The 14,279-nt window shown below is 37.2% G+C and overlaps 2 protein-coding genes and 1 long non-coding RNA gene across 25 annotated transcripts in view; 2 read left to right on the forward strand and 1 right to left on the reverse strand.

Moving 5' to 3' along the window:
• LOC126612227 (rust resistance kinase Lr10-like) overlaps positions 1-2,660 on the forward strand; it is a 145,974-nt gene extending 143,314 nt beyond the window's left edge. For 3 of the 6 annotated variants that reach the window (XM_050280625.1, XM_050280620.1, XM_050280598.1), the window contains one exon: positions 1,522-2,660. In XM_050280625.1, the coding sequence (XP_050136582.1) occupies positions 1,522-2,482 (961 nt within the window). In that variant the 3' untranslated portion in view covers positions 2,483-2,660. Of the gene's footprint in view, positions 1-56; positions 1,213-1,355 lie in introns of those variants that run through there. The other 3 variants (XM_050280638.1, XM_050280616.1, XM_050280608.1) reach the window with 3 other exon arrangements.
• The window catches only part of LOC126612114 (rust resistance kinase Lr10-like), a 67,367-nt gene that overhangs the window by 18,968 nt on the left and 34,120 nt on the right, over positions 1-14,279 (reverse strand). The gene's annotated exons all lie outside the window — the stretch shown is intronic.
• On the forward strand, positions 3,616-5,800 carry LOC126612892 (uncharacterized). Of its 4 annotated transcripts, XR_007619447.1 has the most exons (5): positions 3,616-3,868; positions 4,287-4,402; positions 4,606-4,698; positions 4,861-4,960; positions 5,656-5,800. It is a non-coding gene; the product is annotated as an uncharacterized LOC126612892 (long non-coding RNA). The 4 variants fall into 4 exon arrangements; XR_007619441.1 differs by lacking the exon at positions 4,606-4,698; XR_007619453.1 differs by lacking the exon at positions 4,606-4,698 and having other exon boundaries at positions 4,295-4,402.

A 14,279-nucleotide genomic window follows, 5' to 3' on the forward strand; every position in this document is an offset into this window, starting at 1 on the left:
ACGTTGCAGGAGGCATGGGTTGCACGACCATGTGGGTCTGTCGGTGGCAAGGACAACAAAGCAATACCAAACTACTACTATCATTCTCCTTAGCGCTATATTTTTCCTTAGCGCCATAAATTTCGCTTAAAAAGCATAGGAAGGAAGGCTAAAATTAAGGTGAAGAACCTGCCTCCACTAATTTCCATAGGGGAGAGAGAGAGAGAGAGAGAGAGAGAGAGAGAGAGAGAGAGAGAGAGAGAACACCAAGTGGTATTATAATATAGGTGGTCTTAAATAACCTTCCGTGGAGTTGCAGTAAGGACTTCAAATATCCCAGAGAAAAGTCAGTCAATAGTGTTTGACAAAGTCAGTCAACGGCGAAGACAGAATTGTGTATCATAATGCTCTCTCCCTCTCTCTCTCTCTCTCTCTCTCTCTCTCTCTCTTTCGTCAATGGATAACACCATATAATTACTACGTGTATATCTCTGCTCAATTACACAATAGAAAAATCCTTGCGCATTATTTTTGTTCTTATTAGCCCAGAAATGCAGAAATTGATCATCTCTTACTTTTGCATATTGTTACTGGTTTTCTTCAAACTAATTGGAGCAAGCCATGCGTGCCTGGAATCCAAGTGTAGCGATGATCAAGGCGCAGCTATCCATTTCCCATTGCACATAAGCCGCAAACATCATTGTGGAAATCCTGGGCTTGAATGCAATGTAAGATATGAGCAGCAAATACTAGTAAAATTATTTGTCAAACACATAGATTACAAGCGTCAGGAAATCCAAGTGTATCCCCCAAGTAACTGCCTGCTGCTAAAGCCTGTCGAAGTCACAAACATAGATTACAAGCGCCAGGAAATCCTAGTGTCTTCCCCAAGTAACTTGTCATATTCTTTCATCAGAAACTTAACCTTATTCAGTTGTCCTACTTCTGTTGCAAGAGATACATATGCGTATCAAGTCCACTGCCTCGGTGACCCTGGCAGCATAATTTATGCCCTTGATTCTACATATCAATTAGAAAATCTCTTCGAGAATCTACAATCTTGTTCAAAGATGTATGATGTTTTATCTGGCAATTGGGACGGTAATGGTTCTGTTCTTCAATTCAAATGGTCAAAACCAAATTGTACAGAATGTGAAGCAGAGGGAAAGATGTGTAGATGGAAGAACAATGGCACCAACAGTGAAATTGAATGTCAACGCGTGAGGAAACCAAGTAAGGAGAACATTATATTCATTGCTAGTTTTAAACATCGTTACATTTATGTCTGAGTAATTATTATTTGAAGGATGTTGTCGGATCCATTTTTCTGAGGATATTAATTGTCAGTCTCGATTTAATTTGCAATTCTTTTACAGGCAACACATGGAAATTAGTGGTTACAGGTGGAATTCTGGGTGCTTTGCTTATTGTTCTACTGATGATTGCAGCATATCGGGTATATAGCACTGATAGGAAGGAAAAAGAGAGTCGATTGAGAATTGAAAAATTCTTGGCGGATTATAAAGCACTCAAACCAAGCAGGTATTCGTACGCAGATATTAAGAGGATTACAAATCAATTCAAGGACAAGTTGGGCGAAGGAGCCTATGGAACTGTCTTCAAAGGAATGCTCTCTTCTGAATTTTTTATTGCTGTCAAAGTCCTCAACAGTTCAAAGGGAGATGGGGAAGAGTTCGTAAATGAAGTGCGAACGATGGGTCATATCCACCATGTCAACGTGGCTCGCTTGGTTGGATTTTGTGCTGATGGATTTGTACGAGCTCTTATTTACGAGTTCTTCCCCAATGGTTCCCTGCAGGATTTCATTTCATCTGCAGATAGTAAGAATTCATTTCTTGGTTGGGATAAGCTGCATGATATTGCCCTAGGCATAGCCAAAGGAATTGAATATCTTCACCAAGGATGCGATCTACGAATCCTGCATTTCGATATCAAGCCCCATAATGTGTTGCTAGACCAAAACTTCAGTCCAAAAATTTCTGATTTTGGTTTGGCCAAGTTATGTTCCAAGGATCAAAGCTTGGTGTCCATGACTACAGCTAGGGGGACCATGGGCTATATTGCACCTGAAGTGTTCTCCAGGAATTTCGGAAATGTGTCTTACAAGGCAGATGTCTATAGCTTTGGAATGCTGCTGCTTGAGATGGTAGGAGGAAGGAAGAATATTGGTTCAACCACGGATAACACTACAAATGAAATCTACTATCCACAGTGGATTTATAATCTTCTAGAGGAAGGGGATGACCTACGAATCCATATTGGGCAAGAAGAAGATCGTAAAATTCCAAAGAAACTTTCTATTATAGGGTTATGGTGTATCCAATGGCACCCGTCGGATCGTCCTTCCATGAAAACAGTCGTTCAGATGTTAGAAGGAGGAGGAGAAAGCTTAACCATACCGCCTAATCCCTTCATGCCTACTGGTCCTACAACTAGAAATGCAAGACGCCTAGAGCTAGAAGTAATTGCTGAATTAGACTAAAACGTATATGCCAGATATGTAGATTCGGATTGAATGTGTAATGATTCAAACCTAAAGGGATATTTTGATAACCATTTCGTTTTGGCACCAAATAAAAGAAGTTTGTTTCCACTCCATGTTTAAGCAATAGATGCCGATTATTGTTTATCATTTATTAAATTTTATTTTTGGTTACGGTTGAAGCCTAGAAGGCAATCGAGCACCGGACTTACCAAATTCTAACTCATTTCTACACACCAAGAGCTTGATTTCGGTTCTTATTTATACTATTTAAGCTATAAGCCGTGATAATAATTAGAGCACTTCATTTGATGTGAGCTTCAACTGGTTATTTTCTATGTTTTAAACTTTTAATTAGAATTTATTTTTCACTTAGACTTATCTTTCCGTATAGCATGCCATCCCAACCCTAGTTTTTCTCTTCGCTTGGAGTTCGGGATACGAAAACTTGCCGAACAAAGTAGATTGATTAGTAACCGAAGCTAATTATTCGACTGAATATTGTTTAGAATTTTAATTAACAGAAAAACAATATGAATCTTTTTTGTTTGTTTTGAAAACTAGAGATTAAATTGTTACTTGTTAGAAGTAGAGTGATTGATAGACATCGAATCCTTACAGAAGTGCATAGGCATTATTGCGTGAGGGTGACCGCTACAACAAAAATGGCCTATGGATACAAAATTGAGGACACAATTATTTATTTTGTGGGTATAGAACAAATTTTACACACAAAAAATTGTATTTGTTTCCTTTTCTATAAGGGCACCAACTAATGTGCCCATTCTCTACAAAGTTGGCACAAATAATTTTCTCTCTCAACTTTTTCAAAACAATGGATTCAAATATATTATTTGTGTCTATATATTACTTCAAAAGACACAATTATTTTTTTATATTATTTTTTTTGTAAGACATATGACTCTCACCTTACTTTCTCTCCCTCTCTTTAACCCACCAACACCCTTAACCAATCCACACCCCACTCTCTCTCTCTCTCTCTCTCTCTCTCTCTCTCTCCCTTAACCCACCCACCACACACTCTATGTGGATCGTCGGATTGGTTAAGATTTAAATCTCAAATCGTTGTTTTATAATTAACCCTAGTAACCTCACTCTCACCTCACCTCACTCTCACTGTCTCTCTCACCCGATTCGTCTCCTCCGCCCAAATCCAAATCGAGCTCTCCGTCTTCCTCTGTCCTCCCACATCAGTGGGATCACCCAAATTCGTCGCCTGAATCGTGACTCCACCCACACCGGTCCTCAATCCTTAGTCTTCACTTCGTGAATTCGTCCCCTGAATCGCAAATCCACCCACTGTCCACACCACCTCGCCCGAATCGAGCTGTCAGTCTTAGTCCTCACTCATCCTTACTCCACAAGGTAAGAATATCATGCAATAAACTCAACCAAAGTTCATGGATATTGTTTTATTTTGAATTTGGTTAGTGATTTTGAATATGGGTTATGATTTAGGGCTTTTGAAAACGGTCTCTGAATTAGGGATTTTGGATTAAGGTCTCTCTATACCTCTCTCTCTCTCACTGCTCTCATATCTGGGTTTTTCCTTTGTTTTTTTTTTTTTTTAAAAACACCAACACCACCCATGCATCATATTTGAGTTCGTGTTTTTTTATTTCGAGTTTATATCTTATGAGATCTGACATATATATTTTGTATCTCGCCTCGTTGCTTATCGATTTGAGTTTTGAATTTATTTTACATTTTTTTTCATAATTGCCCGCTGCATGCAATTTTGGATATGAATATGATGGATTTTTGGTTAATTCATACTGTGAAGTTTCTCAGTGACTGGTTTGGTCGACCCGATCCAACTCATATTGGAGCGGTTTAGGGCCTTGTTCTCTCTGTCTCCGCAACCTCAAAGGCCCTACCCTTGTCACGCCCCCATTGCCGGTTCATATTCTGTATTTGTATGGAAGAATTTCATATCTATTATTATATTTACGGAGCCATGTTGCTTAGAATTGTAGGATTTTGGATCTTCAATTTTTCGAAAAGCGTAAGTTTTTTTATTGATTTATTAGGAGTTGTCTTGATTCCACCCCTCCCCCAATAAGTATTTATTCGTTTTTTACTTTTCTTTTATGGTGTGGCAGCATTGAAAGAAAAGGATTTAATAATTGGATCTAGGTAGAGATGAAACCAGAAGTGAAATACAAAAAAATGTATTCAGATGTGAAGTTCTTAAGGTGCTAATGTTTAATCATGTTAGTACAAGTTTCATCATGGAAAATTCAATATCGTTATATTGTCTATGCTAACTTAAACAAATATTTACTTCGTATGCGATTAAAATAAGTAACTCACTTTGACCTTAAATAATATGCATACTTGTTATTTCTTTGATTCAGGTGACCATGAGCTAAATGTATTATCTCCAACCCAAAAGTTACTTTTACAACCCGAAGTGAGGAATATGAATCTTTGAGATGGCAGATCTGGAACTTGTAGGTACTGATTTTAATTAACTCTTTGTAGGTGTAATTTTGGACTGATTGTGTTTTGAATTCGACTATATTTGTGTTGGCTTCTGATGAATATTGTAGTCTATGTTAGCTGAGTGAGTCTTTTCTCACTGACATCAAGCTATAGATTATATCAGTTGGTCTTCAACAGTTTTTAGCCATGGTCGTTGTTAATAGCATTAATTCCATTTGGTCAATTTCTATGGTTTGTTACAAAATGTACCCTAGTCTTTGTGTTTGAATACTGGAATCAAAATGAAGATGATAATACTTCTGCACCAAATCTGAACCTTGAGCAATTAGCCATGTAACCTTATGCAGAGTGTGATGAGTCTGAACAATGTAGTAATGCACATTCGGTTATTATGGAGGGTGGACTTATTTTTAATACTTGTGAACTTATTTTTTATGAGGAATATTTGTATGCTTTCCGCATCCATTGTTGGTTGTTCTAGAGGGTGGAGTTGTTATATAAGAATCATCTTAAAGCAAGTGGTGGAAAGACCCTTGAAGCAAATAAGAATCCTCCCACAAAGATATTCCCTTCTTACTTTCTTTATCCCTTCATTTTCTTTGCCCTTGTAAAGTGTGTGGCTTTTCTTTATCTTTGCATTTGCTATTCATGACTTCTGTGAGAGTCCATATACTGCATGTCATCTGATTAATTTGTTTATGGAGCAGCAAAAATTTGATGAGGTGCAAGGCCTGCTGGGAAGATGCATCTGTCCAAAAATGTTTGCTTTCAAGTTTTTTGTTTGTATTAGAGAGAAAATATGTAACACTACAATATATGTTTGTGAGATTCAGAAAGTGAAAGTTGGTTTCATGGTGGTAGGCTTTCTTCAATTCGTGAAAATTTAAATTTTTGCATTTTCTCAATTTAGTTTCAATTTTTCGAATTTTGATTTTTTTTATTAATTAATTCATGTTGGCACAGTTACAATATAAGTGCCAATATGGCTGGAAAAGATGATCTGACAAGGTTGTCGGAATGAGGGCACAAGTGGGCCATTATTTGTGCTTGCCTTTCTGGCACAAACACCCCTATTGTGCCCTTTTATAAATGGTGACGCCCCATAGAGGGCACGAACATAAAGATAGTAGCTGCACTGTTGCTATTGGTCTATGGGCACAATTGTTGGTGCTTTTTGGCCTCAAAGGGCACATATAATTTATTGTATGCAGTGGTCATTTTTGTTGTAGTGGACGTGAGGGCAAGGGAAGTAACAGCATACCGTGTGGGCTGCTGTGGTTCATCTGCTAGGGTGGCAGGATAGCCTAATTCATGCATCATAATCCTAAGAATTCATTAATCCGTATTATTAAAATTTAATCAAATAGTTAAAGTTATTATAATTTTTAAAATAAACTTCATTGAATCAAGCTTTAATAATCCAAATTGATAAATCCTTAAGATTAAGATGCATGAATCCGAAAAGGATCCATGTCCCAACAAATATGCAACGTTTTGCAAGGGTATTAAATTTATGAGTGGGATGGACACAAGTAGCAGACCATGTGGGGTGCTGTGGTTGATCCATTAGAGCAACTCCACCCATGGAGCATTTCCCCCTGGCAATCCACTATTGAATCCACCATTTTGAACAGTAACTGCCTTAAATGAATAGTAACTGCCATTAATGAACAGTAATTGCCATTTGCATCTCCACCCTTGGAGCCCTCCCCCCAGACAATAGGCAATAAAATATTAGTTTTTTTGTTTGTTTAAATAATACAAAATAAAATTATTTGTAATTTCGGATAAGATTTTTTAAATCGTTCTCGTTGCGCCACGTGTCATTTTATAAAAACAAACAATTATTTAGCGATGGATTTCGATAAGATTTTTATCCAATGTCATCTTGCCACGTTTCGTTATTTTTTGAAAATCTTTGACAATAGATTTTGATCAGATTTTAACTCGTTCAAAATTGCACCACGTGTCATTATCCGAAAAGATAATTATTGGAGATCGATTTCGATAAAATTTTTATCCAATGTCATCGTGCCACGTGTCGTTATCTTTTGAGAATCTTTGACGATAGATTTTGATCAGATTTTAACTCGTTCAAAATTGCGCCACGTGTCATTATCCGAAAATATAATTATTGGAGATCGATTTCGATAAGATTTTTATCCAATACGATCGTGCCACGTGTCATTATCTTTTCAAAATCTTTGAGGATAGATTTCGATTAGATTTTTAACGAATGACGACATGCCACGTGGCCTCATCTACAATCCGATCCTTTTCTGAATCGTCCATATAATCCACCATCCATCCTCACAAATTTCACACCAATTTTCTCAACATCTCTATCTCATTATTCATAATTTCTGCTTCTTCTTCACCATCCATCCTTACAATGTCTTCTTCTTCACCATCCATCCTTACAATGTCTTCTTCTTCATCAAGGATGATGTGGGAAATCGATCAGCAAGAGGAGGAATTGTTTAACCAATCTGAAGGAATGTTCAACCTTCAGATAGCCGAAAATGAGATGGAAGAGGATGAGGAGCGTAGAAGGAGAGATGATGAAACAAGAATGGCCAGAGCCTCACATTCCCGTCGAGTCATCCAGACTGTTGCTCAGATATGCAGGCCCAACCGTTCAAGAAACCTTGATAGAAGCAGGCAACGACGGGGTGAAGAGCTGTTGGACGATTACTTTGTCCATAACAGTGCATTTCCTGATACGTACTTCAGACGCCGTTTTAGAATGGAACGACATTTGTTCAACATAATCATGACTGATGTTTACAACCATGATTCTTACTTTGTGCAAAAGAAGGATGCTTGTGGTGTTATGGGTCTCCTGCCTGAGCAAAAAATCACTGCTGCGTTGCGGATGCTTGCGTATGGAGCATCTGCAGACCAAGTGGATGAGATAACGAGGATGGGGAAATCAACCATTCTTGAGGCCCTGATGAGGTTTTACGGAGCAGTTGAATCTTTGTACACCGCAGAGTACCTCCGAAAACCTACTCACATGGACTTGCAAAGGCTTCTGAAGAAGGGCGAGATGCGAGGTTTTCCTGGGATGATAGGAAGCATCGATTGTATGCACTAGACGTGGAAAAACTGTCCAAGTGCATGGCAAGGTGCATATGGGGACAGAAAATGATCAAAATCTATCATTTTTGAGGCATTGGCATCTTTTGATACATGGATATGGCACGCCTTTTTCGGGGTTCCGGGGGCTCAAAATGATCTGAACGTCCTTGCCCAATCCCCAGTGTTCAACGACGTCCTGCAAGGAAAGGCACCAAAAGTCACGTACGTCGTCAACAGACGTAAGTACGACGGGGCATACTACCTAGCTGACGGCATTTACCCACAATGGGAAACATTTGTCAAAACAGTGCCATGCCCGCGAAGTGCAAAAGAAAAACACTTTGCAAGCTGTCAAGAAGGGTGCAGGAAGGATGTGGAGCGTTGTTTTGGTATCCTTCAAGCTCGTTGGGCGATCGTCAGGGGTGCTGCCAGAATGTTCGATGTAGAGTCACTTCGATCCATCATGATGATGTGCGTCATTCTTCACAACATGATTGTGGAAGATGAGTTTGATTATGATGCGGTTGATGAATATGAGCCAGACACGATGAACAATTCAAGAACACGGATATATTGTGCGCATGATGCCACCGAAGAACCCGTGCAACACGAGCTATTCGAAAGGGATGGACGTTACAATGAAAGGGTCATTCAACGATATACTGCACTTCAAAGGTCATCTATGTACAATGATCGGCAAATTGACTTGATAGAGCACCAGTGGGCATTAAAACAAGCTGAATATACTTAAGTTTATTTAGTATGTTTGTTTGTATTTGGTGTGTTTATGTAATTTTATTTGGTGTGTTTTTTGTAGTGAGTTTTTTATTATTTCGTATGTTTATGTAATTTTATTTGGTGTGAATTATTTGGTATGTTTATGTATTTTTATTTGGTGTGTTTTTTGTAGTGAGTTTTTTATTATTTCGTATGTTTATGTAATTTTATTTGGTGTGTTTATGTAATTCCAATTGGTGAGTTTTATTTGGTGTGTTTTATAATTTCATTATACGTGAACAATTTGATGAATTAAAGATTCTATTATTAGGATAAATATATTACGAAATTAAATACATGTACTCTCACTTTAAATAAAGTACTAACTTCAATAAAATGGAAACAACATAAATAATAAATTACAACCCAAAGTGATTGGAAAACTATGGGCTCCGATTACAAAAGTACCCTATTCCTCACCACTTAACCAATCTGTGGTGCTAGGATCATCTTGTCTTGTTGTGCTAGGACCATCTTGTCTTGATCTCGCTTCTCTTGCACGCCTCCTTTGCACCACATCCGTTTTCTCCGACTGCCAAAAATATTTAGAATTTGGAGACATCCCTTCTAAACGCGTGTTCATAATGTCACGATCTCGTTGTGTATTTCTTTCTTCTCTAAGCAACTCCCTTTCTTGCCTAAGTAGCTCTCTTTCCCTCTGTTCAGCTTGAAATGCTTGTTGAATAGCTGCAGCTTTTACCTCATCTCTAGCCTTGTCAGCCTCATAATTCGCCAATTCCCGTGCCAATGTCAATTCACCTTGACGAGCAAGTTCTTGCATGTACTTTCCATAATCATTCTTGGAAGCACTCCCTTTCCTCTTTGAAGCCTTCTTACCTAGAGGCCTAATTGGATAACGGGTCGACCCCGATGCTTGTTCAGGAATGGGCGTTTCAGGCACTTCTTCTCCATCTTCTTCATCAACATGGGAGCCATGATCGGGTGTAGAGTATGGAGGGGTGCTATGTACAAAGGTGCTGTGTAGAGGGATGTTGTTCATGCATACTTCTGGACCAACATGCACAACTTTGAATTTAGGACAATCTTTAACAATATTCCAACATTCCCACCGGGTGAATGATTTGTTTCTTGATTTGATTTTGGCACCATACCATGCTTGTGCTTGAAGTTGCTACAAATGAATAATATTGAAATTATTAGGTAACAAATAAATAATACAAACAAATGAATAATAATGAAATTATTAGGTAACAAATAAATAATACAAACAAATGAATAATAATGCAATTATTAGGTAACAAATAAATAATACAAACAAATAATAATAATGAAATTATTAGGTAACAAATAAATAATACAAACAAATAATAATAATGAAATTATTAGGTAACAAATAAATAATACAAACAAATAATAATAATGAAATTATTAGGTCACAAATAAATAATACAAACAAATAATAATAATGAAATTAGGTCACAAATAAATATTGCAAACAAAAAATAATAATGAAATTAGGTAACAAATAAATGAAACAAACAAATAATTATAATCAAATTAGGTAACAAAATAATAATACAAACAAATAATTATAATATATTCTTACCTCATCCGCATAATTTGCCCCACTTCGAACATTATTACTAGCTTGTGTCAAGGCATCTCTCCACGTAGTAAAGGAATGGCTAAGTATTTTCCAACGACTGGATATCGATTCTTTGGTTTTTTTCCCACTCATTTGCTCAACAAATTTGGTATGAATTAAACTCCACATTTCTTGCAATTGCATCTCATTACCCGTAAGGGAATTATGAGTAACTTCAACCCAGTTAGTGCACAACGCAACATCTTCAAGAAGCGACCAATTCGAACCTACATCAGTAGCCATTTTGTGGAAAAAAATTGGATTGAAACTTTGAGAGAAAGATAGGAATTTGATTGAAACTAGTTGAGAAAATATGAAATTGTGGTGTAAGGTAGATGGAGAAGAAGTGGTATTTATAGAAAAGTAAAAACAAACTTTTACAAAAAAATATTCAGATTTTTTACAATTTTTTCGGATTTTTTACAATTTTTTTTTAAATTTTTATTCAAATAATTAATCTCTGCCATTGGATTTAAAAATTTTGAATTCCAACACTCCAGATTGTGCCACGTGTCACAACGGTAACTTTTCTTAATTTTAAAACTATTTTTTTTTTTTAAATTTATAAAGCAGATTAATATCAACCGTTGATCTCAGATCGAACGGTTGATATAAAATCAGCTCTTTTTTTTTTACCGTTGTAAATCGGACGGTTCTTATTAAAGAACCGTTGGGATCTAACGGACCGTGGGAAGCCACGTGACTTCCCAACGGTAACTAGCGCGCGGGCCATCCCCCTGAAATCATGTCGGGCGACGCACCCCCACTCGCGAGTGAGAGGCACGTGCCTGACACAAAAAAATAAAAAATAAAAGCCGGACCCAGCCCTTGCGTCAGCCTGACGTCACAAGGCTCGGGGGCCAGGCCTGTCAATTTTCCACAGGCCTCCCACTCGGGCCCTTCCCTGCTGGAGCTGCTCCCACCGGCCCTCGGGCCCTTTCTCCTCGCCTGTCGCCCGAGCAACCAGCAACGCTGGCGTTGCTCTTAGGGTGGCAGGATAGCCTTTTTGACCAAATTATAAAGCAAACTTTTTGACCAAGAGGGTGGCCAACAAATATGCAACGTTTTACACGATATTAAATTTATAACTAAGGATTTGGATCCTCTCCTGAGCCAATGGAGAGGATCCTCCTGACTAATCATTATAATTCGTTGGATTTTCATTCAACGGTTATAATTAGAGTAAATTGTAGCTATGATCCTTTAACTTTAACTCAATTAGAACAATGGTCCCTCAACTAAAAATTCATTACCATTGGTCTTTCAACTCATCAAAACGTGCAGATATGGTCTCTCAACTAAAAATGCATTACCATTAGTCCCTCAACTTTAATTCAACTAGAGAAATGGTCCCTTAATTTTAATCCAATTGCAGCAATGGTCCTTTCAACATAACTTGTTTTGACAAAAATTTTGACGTAGTTGACGAAAAGGACCATAATTACACACTTTGATGAGTTAAGGGACCCTAATTATATAAATGGTTATTCCAACATAACTTATTTTGACAAAATTGATGAAAATGACTATAGCTACACATTTTGATAAGTTGAGGGACTAATGATAATGAATTTTTAGTTGAGGGATCATTGCTCCAATTTCATTAAAGTTGAGGGACCATTGCTACAATTTACTCTTATAATTATTATAATTTTAAATGAACCTCTTATTTATAACTGTTGGATGAAAATCCAATGGACCATAATAATTGATCAGGAAGATCCTCTCCATTGGCTCAAGAGAGGATCCAAATCAGATGGACACAAGTAGCAGACCGTGTGGGGTGCTGTGGTTCCTCCACTAGGGTGGCAAGATAACCTTTTTGACCAAATTATAAAGCAAATATTTTGACCAAGAGCGTGGCCAATAAATATGCAACGTCTTGCATGGGTATTAAATTTATGACTGGGATGCACACTCATCTTCTTCCTCATTCATTGTTTATGTAAAAAAAATGTAATAAATTGTAATAATGATCCTTCAACTTTAATTAAATTGGATCAATAGTTTTTTAATTAAAAATTCATTATGATTAGTTTATCAACTCGTCAAAACGTATAACTATAGTCGTTTTCGTCAACTTCTTCAGAATTCTGTTAAACTAAGTTATGTTGAAAGGACCATTGCTATAATTTGGTTAAAGTTAGGGACCATTGCTCTAATTGAATTAAAATTGAGGAATCATTTCTCTAGTTGGATTAAAGTTGATGGATCATTGATACAATTTTTCTTATTTGATTTTTCATTGTGCCCCTTGATTTAGCCTCACGTGTATGACATGTGACAATTTTGACAGAAGTTCTAATGGAGTTAACGAAAATAATCATGGCTGTACGTTTTGATGAGTTGAGAGACCAATGATAATGAATTTTTAGTTGAGGGATCATTGCTCCAATTAGATTAAAATTAAGAGATTATTACTATAATTTACTCTGAAAACTAAAGGCCTCCTATTTTAGTTGCATTGGAGAATCCTTTCAACCATCCAAATCCAAAACATGGATCTAAGGAGCCAAGAAACAAAGAGGAATTCATCCATATTCAGGGATACAAGAAGCTATGAGCAAGGGAATGAGGACCTCACTTTGGGTGACTATCATTTGCTTCTGCAAAGAGGACCTACAAAAATATAAAGTCAACTCTCTTTGTTTTGAATTTGAGTTGAGTCTTTGACTAACTACTAGACTCTGAATTTCATGAGTTAAGTTTTGTTTTTGAATGCATATAAGCATGCGAGAGCCTTTAATTGTTAATTACATGTATATGTGTTGCTCAAATGAACTTAGTTTATCAAATTTTTCTTTCAATACCAACTTCTATGGCACGCGTGGTGTCTCATGCCAATCACACAAATATTATGTAAAAAGAATTTACACGTTGTGTTGCATGATTAACAATTAACGACACATAGTGTTATAACCGTGTCAATGTTATGAAAGTATTTATGCAAAGTCACTTGATATGCCGCAACAATTAGTAAACAATATTAGAAAGACCTAGAGGAACCCACAATTAATTCCAATTCATTAAGTAGCTCATGTGTAAGCAAAGTATGGGCTTCCCATGGGCAGGAGCTGGAATTTACCCATATTTGGTAGTTATGTAGCATTATACGAGGAGCCTGCTTAGCGTTCAATATGTTCACCCACATGATGTTGAGTGTAATCCTTCTTAAGGTTCAACGATATTGTTTCTATTAACAAATATAAATAAAAAATAAGCGAAATACTAGAGAGATTACACGTTTATATTACATTGTTGTACCATATTGTGATATGGCTGTGTACATACCACATCTTGTAATGAGTTTATCTCATTAGATGTTATACTGTTGGTTATTTGTATTACTTATTACATCATATGGTACATGAATGTGGTATAAATATGCGGTCTCTTCAACATTACCCTTATCAGAAACCCCAAAAGACAAGAAATGCTCTATACTAAGGCGTGTTTACCAAACCGGAATGAAAGTGTAGGAAATGGAATTACACGAACTCCAAGTCATTCTACTGTTTACCAAACCATAGGGAATCAACATTCAGGTGGGACCCACCCAAAATCCGGAATACAATTCCTTAAATACCCGGAAATGGATTCTTCACTTGGGAGGTGGGAGTTGAGTTCCTGGAAATAGATTCATCAGGATCCAAGTTTTCTACCAATACTATCCTTATGCTTTTTTGGTAAACCCAAATATCCCTCACAATTTCACCTCCCCAGTTCCATGACCAGTGTATAGACCCATCTCTCTTCTCCCCAATCCCACCATTTCCTAACAGAGGAGCTTCAACTCCGGTGAAATCCCGACCCCTTTCTCCTTGCCCCGTCGCCGCAGACTATCCAAAATCCATGCATGAACGCACA

This window comes from Malus sylvestris, chromosome 2 (genome assembly GCF_916048215.2).
Source record: "Malus sylvestris chromosome 2, drMalSylv7.2, whole genome shotgun sequence".
Taxonomy (NCBI): domain Eukaryota; kingdom Viridiplantae; phylum Streptophyta; class Magnoliopsida; order Rosales; family Rosaceae; genus Malus; species Malus sylvestris.